Source organism: Saccopteryx bilineata, chromosome 11, assembly GCF_036850765.1.
Source record: "Saccopteryx bilineata isolate mSacBil1 chromosome 11, mSacBil1_pri_phased_curated, whole genome shotgun sequence".
In the NCBI taxonomy this organism is placed as follows: Eukaryota; Metazoa; Chordata; class Mammalia; order Chiroptera; family Emballonuridae; genus Saccopteryx; species Saccopteryx bilineata.
Window position 1 is genome coordinate 25,598,258 of NC_089500.1, and position 17,297 is coordinate 25,615,554.

General features: G+C 37.5%; 1 protein-coding gene across 2 annotated transcripts; it reads left to right on the top strand.

Annotated features, from left to right (window-relative positions):
* Window positions 1-1,283: 1,283 nt before the first annotated feature.
* Window positions 1,284-11,350, top strand: SYT4 (synaptotagmin 4). 2 transcript variants are annotated; one of them, XM_066247141.1, is made up of 4 exons: window positions 1,284-1,621; window positions 4,666-5,480; window positions 7,122-7,239; window positions 8,631-11,350. In XM_066247141.1, exons 1-4 carry the CDS (start codon window positions 1,588-1,590, stop codon window positions 8,936-8,938), a joined length of 1,275 nt encoding a protein of 424 aa, XP_066103238.1. In that variant the 5' UTR covers window positions 1,284-1,587; the 3' UTR covers window positions 8,939-11,350. The 2 variants fall into 2 exon arrangements, with proteins under 2 accessions (XP_066103238.1, XP_066103237.1); XM_066247140.1 differs by having other exon boundaries at window positions 1,287-1,621; window positions 7,119-7,239.
* Window positions 11,351-17,297: the final 5,947 nt, after the last annotated feature.

The window sequence follows — 17,297 nt, forward strand, 5'->3', positions numbered from 1 at the left end:
AACTGAGGAAGCACGTAATCTGAATGAAGTCAAAAGATAAGGATATAAATCTCAGATTCTGTGAACCAAAAATTAAATACAGTAAATTAGTCTGTTTTTTCATAGCACGAAGATACAGGTTTAAAAAAATCTGTTAGAAGAATGTTAAAATGCCAAGTATGAGGGAGGAAGTAGAAAGGGAAAGAAAAGGGACTTTGGTTTGTAAAATTTTCCATGATGCAAAAGGCTGAAGCCAATTTCTCCCCAGTCACAGTCCTGACGCTCAGCGTGGCTGCTTGCCAATGTGCAGGAGCCTGTCACTTGTACAGTGGCTTTCTGAGACTCACCAGTACCCCACCTCCCCCATCCCAGCACACACTGAATGTCATTTGTTCACTGAGCTCCAGAGCAAAAGAATTCTTTGCAGAACAGTAATTGACAGTCATGTTATAGCCTGAGTTTTGTCCTTTGGAAAATTGCTAAATTTGTTTTAAGCACACTCTTCAGAATAAAATTAATCAGACTCTGACACCATATTTTCCCCAGTTTCTCAACCCCAGTAAGATTATTGGTTCAGAAAATAAAATAGGTTTTCTTTTAAAAATAACCAATAGTTATCAATGTCATTTTAGATTTTGGTCTGATCTTGTCACTACACTGTTTTGCACAACCCTACTAGAAGTCAAGGCTTTTAACCAGAAATTTCATTCCAGAAGCAGTCTTATTATATGCAAAAGTCATAACTGAGAGTGAGTCTGAATACAGAAGGGATTATTCCCATCTGTTCCTAAGTACTCTGCTGGTCAAATGTCAGATGTTAGAGGGAAGAGAGCTGACAGATGGAGCAATGGCATCAGCAAAATATTTGGACTAGTAATTTATTAGAAGCTAAGTGATTTAAATGGAAAAACTCTTATTTCAAATGGATCAATGTGCAATTAATTGTTTTCTAGCCTAGGTATATCAAAGGAAAATTCAGAAAGAAAGAAAACATATTTTTTTCATTTTACCATGGGTCATTTCATGCTGAAATTTCTCTTACTCATCCCTTAAATTGCCTCTGTAAATCACGTTATACTGAAAACTCACAGACACATTTTTACTGATCTGGATGATCAGAAGATTTTTATATTAGACCCTGACAGGGATGAGCTTCAGGGCTCATCTCCTTGTGCCTCTGAGTCACCCCCACAGAACAGCAAAGCTAATATCCAGTAGTCCAGCAGTTAAGATAATTGATGAGAGTGTTGAATCCTCAGCGGAGAAAGGAAGAAAGAAAAACGGAGAGGAGAGGCTTGAAGGGAGGAGAGGTGGGAGGGCAGGTGCTGATTTCAACCCTGTAGCGTCAGGATTGCGTCAATTCGGGTTTCAGCCACGTCTGGAGTCTCGGAGACGAGCTCAGAGAGCCAAAACAGGAACAGGGGTGGCAAATCACAGTGCGAGGGCGAGTGTACCTCCCTCTTCGCCTCCTCCCTGTTCCAGGCGCAGGTCCCCCGGGCTCTGCGCTGTTGTTTTCAGCACTCGGGAAAGCCGGCGCTTCAGACCGAGGCAAGTGAACCAAGCTTGGAGTTTTCCGTTCAGCACCTCGGACAGAGCACGCAGCAAAAAATGGCTCCGATTGCAACCAGCCGGGAAGAATTTGGTAAGCAAGTTACTCAACTTACAACTGAGGTTGTTTCCTGAATGCTGTGGGTGAGCTGTGTTTTCCCCCTCGCGGGATGTTGAATATAGATTTACTAGGTAGTTAATCTGAAAGGAAAATGAGAATAATAAACGGGTAATCGTGGTTTATCTCTGTTGTAGCTCCCTTCCTTAGTATCTTTCTCCTTAAAAATTGCCTTCTGCTTAAGGAAGTTCCTTAAACGTTCGAGTTGCTCTGTAAATTGCAGCACGCTATAAGGAAAGGGAGAAAAAGAGTCTGTTGTTTGATTGTTGGTTTGATTAATTCTATAGGTGATTTTTATTTGTAGGTAAATTTCAGGGAAGCCAAATGTTCAATTGATTATATAAGGGTTTGATCTTGGCATACATAAGACCACTTATATATTGGGGCTTTGGGAATGTGTGTGTGTGTGTGTGTGTGTGTGTGTGTGTGTGTGTGTGTGTGTATATATATATATATATATATATATATATATATATATATATATTACAAAGTGTACTCTAAGGATGTTCTCTCTGCTATGTTTTGATTGTATCCTTGAAATATGTTGCAAGAGGCAGGATCCTATGATGCTAGAAAGAGTTAAGGGAATATTTGAAACGAAGTAGCTGAGCCCATTTCATTTCACAGGTGAGCTAACACGGAAGCCCAGAGAGAGGAGGGAAGTGTTGCAGGTCAAGCAGGTAGCTAAAAGCTACTGGAAACTGTAATTAGTACTCCATTTTTCCAGTCAGTTTCCCTTTTCCGATACCAAATATTTTAACACCATTGCTCTTTTCTTTTAATAAATAAAACGAGATGTTCTTCTTCAAATTAAAATAACAATAATAATATTTTAAGCTACCATTACATTTCGAAGACCAGAGAGCACAGTTTTACTTACTTTACAAGTACTCACACACACATACACATACGCACACACACAAAAAAGACCAGGAAATTGTATAGAAGTTTACAAATAAGGAATGCTATCTACAAATGCATGATAACTGTTATTAAACTGAGTGAAATGACTGAGGTTTTTTCTCTCAAAAGCTTAAGACTTTATCAGTAGAAAATATGTAGGAAGTGAGTTTTTCCATGCTATATCAAATATCTTGCCATTTTACATAAGTATTGCATAGAGACAATTGGTGATAGTATACTCAGAAATGACTTTCTTTCACTGCCTTCCTTTTAGGTGATCGAGTTTATATTGTTGTGATGTTTATTCCCAATTTCTGATTTGAAAGTCAGAAATTTTCCAACACTGAGCCATTTTCAGAGACTGTACTCATGAGGAAAAAAAAAACAAACCAGAAAACGTTCTAGCTTGAGCCATCAGTCTGTTTAGAAAAAAAAATTTTTTTTTCTATGGCTTTTATTGTTCTTCTTGCATTAGTTCATGACTTTGCTTTTGCTTCCTGGCCTTATTTTATTAGAGTCCAGCAGTGGATATTTTTCCACCACAAAGACTTGAGTAGAAGGGAAAACTGGAAAGCTGATACTAAGTTTAGCTGATTATCTGTATCTCTTGCCTCATTTTTTTTTTCTGTAGCATTTGGTGCTTTTTCTATTTGGGGAATTGAAAGACTTATTTTTCATCTTTATGTGATTTAGTTTCTTGATAGAAATAAACTATAAAATATTTTATTGTTTTGTTTGCTTTTTTATCTTCTGCTTTTATTTGTCATTTCTTAATATTTTAGTGCTTACTGTATATTCTTTGGGTTTAGTTTTGTGATTATGAAGTAGATGAGCAGAAGATTTGAGGGGATGGAGAAGAGAAGTAACAAAAGATTATTCTTTCAAGGGTTATTTACACAAGAATTAACTCCTTCCTGAATGGGACTTTTAACTTTACTCTCAGTATTTGGGATGGAAAAATATAGATTGGAATGGAAGTAAATGCAAATAATATTGCATTAGTTATATTCAATTTGACTATATTAAACATTGGCTAATTGGTACATTGTGTCCAGATATAGCAATTCTGCTTTTACACAGTGTTGCTAATCATTTGTGGGAGAAATATGCTTACACATGGAACATGATAAGCTTCATGCATAGTCAATGTTACCTAATGTCACTGTAATTTAATATATCCCCTTTCAAAGAAAGAATGCCTATTTCAGTTTGATTACCATTTACCATGTGGAACTATGCTAGAAAAAAATCAGTTATGGATAAAATTGAACTCGAAATTATCTATACTCACTCTTCTCATTACATGTTAAGGAATGATGATTCATTTAAAACTATTGTTCAGTTTTTATTCTATTTAGGTGTAACTAGTTTGTACTTCAGAAAATTTAGTGTTTGGGGAATTTGGGGTTGTTATACAGGAGTTTGTAGTGTTATAAGTTATGTAATATTAATGTCCTATTGTTTGTCTTACTATTTTTCACTAATATATATATATATATACATTTCTTTTATCCCACTGTTCCATAATGTGAATGGACATTAATGAGTCTGTGACAATGGCAGATAGTGTTCCACCATTTCTTAAAATTACCTCAATCACTGAGTCTCTAGATGTTTGCTGCTTGGATCCTAAGTAAAGAGCTAGTAAGAATACAGGCTTTCCTAGATTTTGAAGAATGTGATTTGAAGTTCCATAGTCAGTAAGAATTGATGCTTCTGGAAAGCCTCAAAATGTCAATGGAAACATAATAATAGTAGTACTGACCCATCGTGCTGTAGTTGACTCATGTTATCTGTAAAAACAAAGGTAGGTCAGGGTCATTTAGCATTCCTCCACCCCTGATTCAGGCCCTGTTTCACCTTTTCCTTTTATTTATGAAAACTACTGAAATAAAGTTTCTATCATAATGTGTGTTTTTTCCCCTATGTGTCACACAAAAGATGTGTTTATTCCTGAAGGTGATGTGAAATGTATACATAACTCATACCCAGAACAGCAGGTAAGTCATTCAGGCTGCGCCACCTACAGCAATTTCCAGCTCTAGGATGCTTTTCTCATAGGCTCATGTCTCCAACGCTGTCCTTTAATGTATGTTGTTGGTCGTTTGATTTTTCAGATGAAATTCCCACCATGGTAGGGATCTTCAGTGCATTTGGCCTGGTCTTCACAGTCTCTCTGTTTGCATGGATCTGCTGTCAGAGAAAATCTTCCAAGTCTAACAAGACTCCTCCATATAAGTTTGTGCATGTGCTAAAGGGAGTCGATATCTACCCTGAAAACCTAAGTAGCAAGAAGAAGTTTGGAGCAGATGACAAAAATGAAGTAAAGAATAAACCAGCCGTGCCCAAGAATTCATTGCATCTCGACCTTGAGAAGAGAGATCTCAATGGCAATTTCCCCAAAACAAACCTCAAAGCGAGCAGCCCTCTCAATCTAGAGAATGTGACCCCAAAGCTCTGTTCAGAAGGGGAAAAAGAGGGGGTTTCTCCCGATAGCTTAAATTCTAGCACATCCCTTAGTTCAGAAGAGAAGCAAGAGAAGCTGGGAACCCTCTTCTTCTCCTTAGAGTACAACTTTGAGAAGAAGGCATTTGTGGTAAATATCAAGGAAGCCCGTGGCTTGCCAGCCATGGATGAGCAGTCGATGACCTCCGACCCATACATCAAAATGACAATTCTCCCAGAGAAAAAGCATAAAGTGAAAACCAGAGTCCTTAGAAAGACTTTGGACCCTGTGTTTGATGAGACCTTTACATTCTATGGGATCCCCTACACCCAGATCCAAGAGTTGGCCTTGCACTTCACAATCTTGAGTTTTGACAGGTTTTCAAGAGATGACATCATCGGAGAAGTCCTTATTCCTCTGGCAGGGATTGAATTGTCTGATGGGAAAATGTTAATGGACAGAGAGATTATCAAGAGAAATGTTAGGGTAATTCATTTTTAGTATTTAAAGTATTCATAAACAATCTTTTATGTAACTTTTTTGTATCAAGGGGATTTTCATAAGTTTTGTGCAGATCATCTTTATCATGTTTAATTATTATTAATCCTTATCAAATGAGGATCAGAGGAGGAGAGTAGATGAAAGAAAATTTAACTCACAACTGAAATACTTAAAGTATTTTAATGATACAAAACAAAAAGCATCCTTTATGAATATTTAAAAATCACTTATATAAATATTTTAGTTAATTTCTCTCACAAGTATTTTGACCAAGATGCATGCCACTTCAACTACAATGCAGGCAAGTGTTTCTTATTCATAAGCGAGCTAACAAAGATGTTTCAAGGTCAGCATAATTGAAGCTGAAGTTGAAATTTAAAATTAAATCAATTTATTCTGAGGATTTGGATGCTGTATTGACTTTTCATAGAATTGCTTTTCAAGGAGGAGACATCACATAATATTGAATTATAAATGTTAAATTTTATGTTGTATAACAGGAAGTGAGTTATTTGCCTTCATAGTTATACTACTTTGGTAGTTCTGGGATCATTAGAAAATGATAAGACATTAGTTAATCACATTTAATCCTATTTCCACATTAAATACAGGAACCAATAAATTCTAATTGTGATATTCTGGAATAACTTGTGTCTATAAGGTGTAATTTCATAGATTAACCATAAAGCTTATTTTGACCATATCCTTGCCTTTGTCTCTGTTAAAATTAATGAAAGTCAAGGTCCAGAAACATTAAGTTGCTTGTTTGAGACACCCGGATGTTTAGTGGCACAGTGAGAATACAGATGTGCACCACTCTTATTCTTCTTGAAGTGTTTATTCATATAGCTATCCTCTGTCAGCTTTTGTATAAACATATTGAAGTTTTAGGGGTTCTGACCCAGCCATCATTCTTAATTATAATCAAGCTCTAAGTTTGCAGTTTGTTACTTTCAGTTAAAACTTGTACAAATAAAGTCACAGTTTCATACAAAGAAAGATCTTGTGGTTACTGTCCAAACACAGTAACCACTTAATATATTCCTTAGATTAAACAAAGACTTTAGGCAGAGCTGGTGGCAGATAATTTTAATTCCATCATCCCTATGGACCTGAAGAGTGATGGGGGTCAGAATAGATTTTCATTCCTCAGAATTCAAATTCCAATTATCTCAGGGCTAAAGAATTTAAAACAAGTTAAACTTAACATGAGTCATTTTGCCCTATACAGATACTTTCAGATGACTGAGATAATTTGTTACTATTAATAACTTCAAAAAGTGTAGATTTAATTTAAAAAGCAAAGCTAAACATCTCTCTGTACAGGCTATAGTCTAAATATCCTTTTTAACAATTCAAGTAATGGGTGTGGCTAACTTATGTTTTAACATCCTGTAGTACCAAAAGAGACCGCAAGATGGCAGGCAGTTGTTTTTAGGAGGTGTTGGTCCTACACAAAAGATTGCTACTCTTGGATTCCTCAGCACACTAAAAAAAAAAATAAGTAGAAAAGTTACACCTAAATAACAATGTTATTATATTGCTTAAAATTTTTAATATAAGTACAAGTTTCAAAAATTAAAAATAATAAAAAATACTTTTACCCCATCTCTCTTTGCTTAGAAGTCTTCAGGACGGGGGGAGCTGCTGATTTCTCTTTGCTATCAGTCCACCACAAACACTCTCACTGTGGTTGTCCTAAAAGCTCGACACCTGCCCAAATCCGATGTGTCTGGACTTTCAGGTAAGAATACTTCTGAAAAACTGAGGCTCTGTGTATAAGGGAGGAATGCATTGGGAAAAATATTTAACTGACATAATCATGACTTTGAGTTACTTTTATTCACAGTCACAAGTGATGTGATTATTTTTCTGTTTCTAATAGTGGAATAATAATCTGAGCCAATTTTTTTTTTTAGCAAGAAGAAGAAAACTACAGAGTACCAAGATCTAAGATAAAGATAGTACAGTATAGGTGTCTGAATGAGGTTAAGCAGAAACCAGGGATAAATGCAAGGATCAGAGGCCACACTGCCAAAAATACAGTGATGGATATAAAATAAAAGTTCTAAATAAATTTTAGTATTTTAAATGAACCTGCCTATCCCTACATTTCTATTATTTTTATTATGTTTTCTTTTAATTTCTTATGTACCTGCTTTAAGAATTAGCTTTTTGGTTTTTGACTAATTAAAAATACAACTTGCAAAAATATAACCTTATTGTATAGCATGATGAGAAAGAACACATGACCTGTGTGTTAAAAAGATGAGTTCAAAATCCTAACTCTTCCATTTCTTAACATAGTAAGCTTGGATATGTTTCTTAAACTCTACACAAACTGGACATAATACTTATCTTAAGGGGTGTTATAAGGACTAAAAGTATATACTTCATTAAATATCACTTAATTTTATTATTATTATTATTTGTTAATAAAAGTTGAATACACAGTGTGGTCTTAAAGGTTTTGATTGGGAAGGTAATTAATTCATATGCTGCAACCAGAAAAGGGCAAAAATATTATTATTAAACATGTGCTAAAGTAACATGATCCTAAATCCACACAGTAATGGTGACACAGGGAAGGTCAACATTGGGAAACAGAAAGCACTTCTAGAAGGTGATTGAAGAAGCATAAGAATGTTACAGCCAAAAAAAGGCATTGTCACTGTGAATTCTAAGTGCCAGTTCCATAGAAAAAACAGCCCAAGCTCAGAGAGGTAGAGGGACCTATCCAAAGACATGCCACTCAGTCAGGTTAGATATTCAGTAATGTTTTCTTCCTTCTATCCCAGTCTCTGGGATGAGTTATTAGTAATCAGAATGTGTCACTAGAACATTCTCTCTTCTTCCCCTTTTTTTTTTGTTATCTCTTCATCCTGTCATTGTAATTTCTTCCTCATCCTCTGCTTTAGAACTGTTTTCTCTTGTGATGAACATTCGTAATTTTATTTTTTTACTTTGTTTACAAGAGTGAAGCCAGGATTTATGCATATTTTTGCTTTGTTCTGCCTCATTTTCCTTGTAATCACATTTTGTTATTAGGCTGTGGTCTCAAAGGGACATTGTTACACTGAGGTCAGCTCTCCAGCCAGGTCTTGTCCCTATAATGTTTGTTGTTCACCATTGCAGACCCCTACGTCAAAGTGAACCTGTACCATGCCAAAAAGAGGATCTCCAAAAAGAAGACTCATGTGAAGAAATGCACCCCCAATGCAGTGTTCAATGAACTGTTTGTCTTTGATATTCCTTGTGAGGGTCTGGAAGAGATCAGCGTTGAATTTCTGGTTTTGGATTCCGAAAGGGGATCCCGCAACGAGGTGATCGGGCGGTTGGTCCTGGGAGCAGCCGCAGAAGGAACCGGCGGAGAGCACTGGAAGGAGATCTGTGACTATCCCAGGAGACAAATTGCCAAGTGGCATGTGCTCTGTGATGGTTAGCATCCTAGCCATGTGTTGGGACTTCATGATTTTTACTAGGCAAGGAACAATTTTTTTTCTTTCTGATACATTATTGCAAGCTTGTGACAGCAAGCTACCTTATGTTTGGTGGTGGTGTTAGAAATGGATTGAATTAGCAGACCAGAAAGTAACTGTAAATGTGTATCATGATAATTTCCCCCTTTACTAGAGCTATTGGATAAGTTTTCATAAGATATTTAATGAGTAGCCAAACATTTTGCCGGTTCTGCAGTACAATCCCAAGTGGTGACAACTGTGTTAGAAGGTGATGATCTCATTGGAGCATGTCACTAAAAGTCAATGGGATTGTTAAGATTTTAGAAATGAAAAGTGTATCTTTCCCTTATGAAAATTCATCCATTTCTCTTCAAATGGGGAAATCAATTTTTCTTTAAATCCAAAGATATTAAAGAAGTGTTCTCTACTTTGTTTTATATTATGTCACATGCAAATGTGTCCTGCATATTAAAGTATATGGTCATTACTCTTTGTTTGTAACTACTTGATACAATTTTTTCATAAGAGGAGTAATTTAGGTTTGTTTCAAAAAGACAGTGAACAAACTGAGTAATCATTTTATCAAAGGGCTGAGTTGAGAACACTGTGGCTGAAATATGACGTTTCTCTCCCCTAAGGTTATATGTGAGTCAAATGTTGTAAAATATAATCTCACATGAGGACCGTGGCCTTGAATTATTCACTGCCTATCACAAGCGTCAGTGTGGTCTAAGAAAGCCCTATTTACCTTTGTGAAGTTGTTGAATTAGCTAGTTGGTAAAAAAATAAATTTCAGGTAGAAATCCAGTTAGAAATGCAGTTTTTTAAATAGGAAATGTGTGTAGTATGCAGATATACATTCAGGACGCTCCCTTGTACACAGAGAGGGCGTGGCTAACGAAGTCTTCATTGAGTTTTCTCCAGAAAGGACTCAGATACTATTTGAAAAGAAACATACAAACAAGAAAGACTGAAGTTTTAACCATTGCCAGCAGAAAGCATTACTTAAACTAACATACTAAGTGATAAGATTAAAAAGTAGTTATATAGCAAGCCTAATATAATTTACATATGTTCACACAAAATATATTTAGGCTGTCAAATTAGCACAACAAAGTATGTTTCACTATCTTTTCTAGGTTAATTTGTCTTGAGCTGTTTTCTGTGTAACAGTTTATAGACAGACTTGTGTCTTATACCATTTTTTTTCCAATGCCAGGGACCTGAAACTCATTAAAAAACTTGTTAGACTAAAGCAGCGCCCTGTGAATGAACTCGAGGTAATGTCACTATATTTGAGTATTTAGAGAAGTATGGGTGAAACTCGGGTACAGTTGAATTATTAAATATGCAAGTTAGAAAAGTCTACTGAAACTTTTACATTTTGAGTCAGGTTTTGTGTCAGTACTTAGCAGTTTTTTGAGAATGTGTTTGATATCTCCGTGTTTGTAAATTCTATGACAATGCATTTTCAGAACTACTTATACATGCTTTTTATGACTATGCCTAATGTAAAGAAAATGTTTTACATGTACAAAAATTGAAACTGACCTCTTTTTCGTGCTTTAAGATGACTTTGGGATTGAAAAGCCCATTCCCCAATCATTGTCTTCATTTCACCACGAAGTCAACTCACATCTGGGTCCACTCAGCATTTTTGTGAAAGCAACATGAAATGAATTGTAGTCAGTGTGGGGTTTGGGGAAGTCAATGGCCTTTTTCTGTAGGTATATTTGGTACATGGGCCATGGAATATATGATATTTTAGAGCTCTGAAAACTTGTGAGGAGTCAACCCTAAGTATCCTTTCTACCACCAGAAGTTAGTGGTGGTATCAAGTGAAGTATAGTTGTTGGAGGAGGGTGACATTTTCTTTTTTTATGTGGAACAACAAAACCAACAACAAATACTTTTTAAATTACAATGAATCATTTGTAAATAGTTTTTAGTTATTAAAACTTAAAGTGTTTTTGAGTGTGAAATGTTGAGTCAAACTATTTGCAACTGCTTTTGAGAAAAGAAAGAAGGAATACCTAAAAAGAATTGAAACAGGCAGGGACATATGTGATCCCATCCTCTTCTGACAGTTGTACTGTTTATAATGTATCTCAATATCAATGTGAATATCTTCAATTCTGTTGCAAATCCTGCACTGTATTAAACATGTAAATTAATTGTTTGTCTGATTAGCCAAACTCACCACCCTGCTGGGGAGGTATTCATGTTTGAAGAACTGTGTAACTCAGTAACTGACTTGTTCTGATGTTGTAACTCAATAGAAGTGATTTGGAAGGAAGCATGGGGTATGAGATGGTGTCCGTTCTTTCGTGCCAGCAATGTATGATGTTTGTAAGACTGTTTGTAAAACATGAATAAATTGCTGCTTTTGCCCAACCCATTTCAACTCAAACTTTCCGCTGATAGACTCTATAATAAGGCTTCTTTCTTTCAAAGCTCTCAAGTTTCTCTAATGGATATTTAAGCATAGATTAGGGAACATTAGTGATTTTGCATGAAGATCTTTTCCACATCTAATTTTATTTTGCTGAATCTTCATAACAATCATCTGGGACAATTATCATAGTCCCTATTACACAGACACAAAACCTGAGACTGAAGGAGCTTACTCAATGGACTCAAATGCTATGTACATATTTTCACATTACCCCATTTATTAGATGAACAAAATCATGCCTATGATATCTAATGGAGATCTTTCCCTGGCTGCATGTAGAGATGGTCCTCATTCCTTTGTTACAGCTGTATAGTACTTCCTCATAGCATCTTTTTAAATGATCATCTGTGAACATATCTATGTTCTCTCATTATAAGTAAGGGCCTAATTAAATAGAAATGTGTGTCTTATTGATCTTTACATTTCCGTAGTAGCTAGGTTCCATGTAGGAAGTTCAGTTAATATTTAATTGAAGCCAGACCCATCGTAAGTGGCAGATTAGAAGCAAATTTAATAGATGCTTAGAAGGGAAATCATGAAAACTACTATTGTTCAGGAATAGTAACAGAAAAGTTACTCCAAAAATATAAAAAGATTATTTTTGTTATTCTGGTGTACTTCATTATAGATGAGAAGCCACATATCAATAATAGACATCCCAAATTATGTCCAATTAGTTTCGGGGTGAACCAGAATTTGTTGTTTGTGTCTGAGAATTGAACTTGCACACCCATTTCTAATTTTAAGCTAACACTGAAGTGGTTTTGTATTCCTTGTAAGATGTAATCTGAGATCAAGGAAAGTATTTAAAAGCAACCAGGATATAGGCCTTGGCTGGTTAGCTCGGTCAGTTAAGAGTGTCATCCCAAAACAACAAGGTTGTAGCCTTGATCCCTGGTCAGGGCACACTGGGAGCACCCAATGAGTGTACAAATGAATGCTTACCTTCCCCATTCCCTCTTATTCCTTCATCTCTCTGTCTAAAAAAAAAAAAAAAAAAAAAAAAAAGCCCTGGCCAGATAGCTCGGTTGGTTGGAGCATGCATCATCGTGGAGTATGGAGGTTCCTGGTTTGATTCCCTGGTCAGGGTACATACAGGAGCAGCTAAATATTCATGTATCTCTCTCCCTGCCTCTCCCCACCATGCCAAATAAAATAAAATAAAATAAAAGCAACCAAGATATTGACTTGGAAACTGTGAATGATTTGAAATTCTAACATTGAGATTTTATAGCACACCAATGAAATGCTGAAGTTCATCTAAGCAAAAGATTTTTAGAGCATGAAATTACAAAGGGACCTACCCAGGTGGCTCATGCTAGGTCATGCAGAGCGCCTAGGAAATCTCAGCAAGCCAGGAGGCATGTGGGCCAGTGAGCAAATGTTCACATGGCACAGGCAGAGAAGTGAGGAGCACACTGAGGATACGGCCTCAGGCTCTGCTGCCATTATAAATCACTTACTCAGTGGAGAACTCTTAGAGACACATGGCCACTGGATGGGAGACAGGGCTAGTTCTCTACTCCACAGGGCTCCCCTGACCCAGGTTGCTACTAACACTGAAGCTACCAGTGACAAAGCTGCTGCATTGCCTGGAGTACTAACAACCACCTTAACATTCTATGAGTCGCTGTGCCCCCCCCAATTAAATTCTATTGTGATATCATTTAGTCATGTAACAACTCTGATCAATTCAATTTTTCTGTATCTTTCATAAAGAACAGTCGGGAAAAATGACTGTACAGAAATTTTAAGTGACAATGTCCTGTATTTGGCTAATGTGAACCTTTTTTTTCTTTCTTTCAGGGCTGGTCCTTCCTTGCTCCTCCATGATTGCCCTCACACAGACATGTATGATGAGAGGTAAAGAGATCCCTTTACTTCTTCGGAGCCTGGCATGGGCCCTCTGCTGCTGCAGTGTTCCCTCAGTAATTTCTTTCACATTGGTTGACAGTCATCTTTCCTGATGGTAAAAGAGACTACTTTTCAAACATTGTATAAATCCTCCCCAAATAATATGTTCCATTACATAGATATCTAGCTGTAAAGGCTCTGGTTTTTGTTGCTCATTCCTTAAGATTGAATGTCCACTTTACAGTGTGCCGACATCTTATTTAACAATTAAGATAGCCTGACCAGGCGGTGGCGCAGTGGATAGAGCGTCAAACTGGGATGCGGAGGACCCAAGTTCGAGACCTCAAGGTCACCAGTTTGAGTGTGGGCTCATCTGGTTTGAGCAAAGCTCATCAGCTTGGCCCCAAGGTCACTGGCTTGAGCAAGGGGTTACTCAGTCTGCTGAAAGCCCACGGTCATGGCACATATGAGAAAGCAATTAATGAACAACTAAGGTGTCACTACAAAAAACTGATGATTGATGCTTCTCATCTCTCTTTGTTCCTGCCTGTCTGTCCCTATCTGTTCCTCTCTCTGTCTCTGTAAAAAACAAACAAACAAAAAACAATTAAGATATTTAAGAGGCATTGTGCATTAACATATTAAGAACTGAGATGAATAAGTATAAATCAATTCACTTATTTGGACAAGAGGACCTGGTTTTCTACACAAAAGTGTAGGAAAAAGAAAAAACAGTGCACAAACAAATGGTAGATTCTAAAGTTAAACTTCATGTTCATCAAAATTATGCTGTAGAGTTTGATCTTAGAGTGGTTAATAGAATTGTGTTACTCCCTGGAACATACCAATTAGAAAATGTGAACTATCATAAAGTTCTGTATGTCAACTCTTATTTAATACTGACTTCACAGAGCTACTTTTATAGGGAACACAATTTTAAAAATATACTATGTGTATTTGATTGATTTTGAGCAAGGAGTCTTAAAAGTTAAAAGAGATAGGAAGTTGGGAAACTTGAGTTTTTAGAAAGACATTAACAAGCCCTCTTTTGAAGTTTCTGTCTCACTAGACTTAGGTAGGGTCATATAAAAGTTTAAAAGCAAACATTCAAATAAACAACAAACTGAAAACAAACAAAACCTTAGCAGGCAATTCTATTTTCAGCAACTTTTAGGCAATATTGATTTAAAGTTTATAAAATACTTCTATATACTTAACACAAGAAGTCTCCAAAAAGGCCGTGTGCATTATTTAGAATTTATTTTTAACACATTTTACAGATAAGGGTACTGAGGCTCAAAGATATGCTATAACTTGTCCAAAGTGGGTTTGAGTCTAAATCTTTTATTTTAAAATTTTATTTACATTCTTCAATGCCATGCTACAAAGACTATTTTTAAAGTATATTCTTTTGATATGTGAAGAATTTTCTCTTTATTTATTAAATAATAAAGGTTTGTTTGTTGTTGTTTTTTTTCAATTGGCATTTGCTCTGTATTATATAGGAATTCCACTTCGATGTGTGATTGGCCACTCAAATTTAGTACATCCAAAACAGAACCCACAATAAACCAGCTTCCTATCAACTACGGATTGACCACAGTCTTCCACTTCCTAGTCAAAGGTCACTTTACTCTTCCAGTTAATTAGTCTCAAAATGTTGTGGTTTGAAATTCATTTTTGCCCTGGCCAGGTGGCTCAGGGTATAGAGCATCAGCCTGGCATATGGATGTCCTAGGTTCAATTCCCAGTCAGAGCACACAAGAAAAGTGACCATCTGCTTTTCTCCTCCTCCCTTTTCCCCTCCTGCAGCCAATGGCTTTATTGGTTTGAGTGTTGACCCCAGAAGCTGAGGATAGATCAGTTGGTCTGAGCATCATCCCCAGATGGGGGTCACTGGGTGGATCCTGGTCAGTCAGGGCTCATGCAGAAGTATCTTACTATTTGCCCTCCTCTCTATTAAAAAAAATATTTTTTGTCTCTCTCAGATCCATATAGCCAGGTCCTCAGCACATCCTGCCAACTGAGAACTCACCATCTTCACCACTACCATTCTACTCTTAGCCATCATCAACTCTTTTTTTTAAGTAAAAAGTGGGGAGGCAGAAAGACAGACTCCCCCACATCCCTTGACTGGAGTTGACCCAGCAAGCCCCCTATCCAGCAATTCTCTACCCATCTGGGACCATTGCTCTGTTGCTTAGCAACCGAGCTATTTTAGCATCTGAGGTGAGACCATGGAGCCATCCTCAGCACCCAGACCAACTTGCTCCAACCAAGCCAAGGCTGTGGGAGGAGAACAGAGAGAGAAGGAAGAAGGAGAGGGAAAGAGAAGCAGATAGTCACTTCTGCTGTATGCTCTGACTGGGAAACAATCCCAGGACATACACACATTGGGCCAATGCTCTATCACTGAGCCAACTGGCCAGGGCCATCACCAACTCTGTATTAAACTGTTTTAATTCCTTTTTTATATAAATAAATTTTTATTTTAATGGGGTGACATCAATAAATCAGGGTACATATATTCAAAGAAAACATGTCCAGGTTATCTTGTCATTCAATTCTGTTGCATAACCATCACCCAAAGTCAGATTGTCCTCCGTTGCCTTCTATCTAGTTTTCTTTGTACCCCTCCCCAGCCCCTCCCCCTCCTTCGCTCCCCCCACCCCCCGTAACCACCACACTCTTGTCCATGTCTCTGAGTCTCGTTTTTATGTCCCACCAATGTATGGAATCCTGCAGTTATTGTTTTTTTCTGATTCACTTATTTCACTCTGTATAATGTTATCAAGATCCCACCATTTTCTTGTAAGTGATCTGATGTCATCATTTCTTATGGCTGAATAGTATACCATGGTGTATATGTGCCACATCTTCTTTATCCAGTCTTCTATTTTTTTTTACAGTGATTAAAGCCTTTAAGCAAACTCTTGGTCAATACCGCAAGAATCCATAAAAGAGTAGTGTCCTTAACATGTTCACCAAGTCCAAGTTGGCCCCAACACCATGCCAAATCCCTGAAAAATGCAACCCAACCCCAGTTTAGTCTGTTATGAGCTGTCACAAGGAGCAGGAGTCCAGGAAAAGTCCACATCCAGGAAAAGTCCGCATGGCACTGGAATTGTTGTCACCATTCTATACTTTGCAGCTCACATCCAAGGCCCAATAACCGCTGCTTCTGGCTGGTAATGATTCAGGTAGACTGGTAAAGCCATCTGTAGCATGTGTAGAGATGGAGCTTCTATTCTCCTCTGCCTGGAGAGATGAGACCAGGTTGCTTTTCCCTGAAGCTCTGTGACTGTGGCATGGTAAAGAGGACCTTGGGATACACTAAGCTGAGCGGCAAAGGTAGATTCATAATAGAAGTTGGCAAAAGGGGGAAAGAGAGCTCTAAATTAGGAATAGGTCCCAGCCTGAAATATGAGTGGGACATTGAGGTAGGAAGAATAAAGGAAACACTATATATTAAACAAAGCAGCAGAAAATAAAACTATCAACACCCACAACAGAGATCTTCAAGGGAAGAATAAAAAACCTGACTATTCAGGCAAGACATAATTAAGTGGCCCTTGTGCAAATGAGATGTTTACCTGCTTCTTGGAAGAAATACCCTAGGCTCGTCCACAGTGTCATAGATGGGGCTGATGGCCCTGGGCACCTTCAGCCTTCATTGGCAAACCCCAGCATTCTGGGCAAGGTTAGGTCATAGGTGGCTGGAGCAGGGCTGATGAGACTGAACCCTCCCTTAGAGGAACGAGGGAGAAGCCTCCCTTACAGTGCCCCTGTTTCCTCACAGCAGAGGCATGTAAGTCTGGCAGGCTTTAGCTCAATGACCTTCCTTTCCACTATTGAAGCAGGACCCAGATGGCATTCTATGAGACCCCTTTGGGGCATTGGAGCCTTTAAGGGCATATCCTAAAAGCTGGTAGTTCCCCTGATCTCTATTGGGCTTTTTCTGCCTCTTGGTATCTTAAAAGCCATGCTCAGAAAATCTCGCTGAGGGGTTTGAGGATGCCCATCCGCCTATAT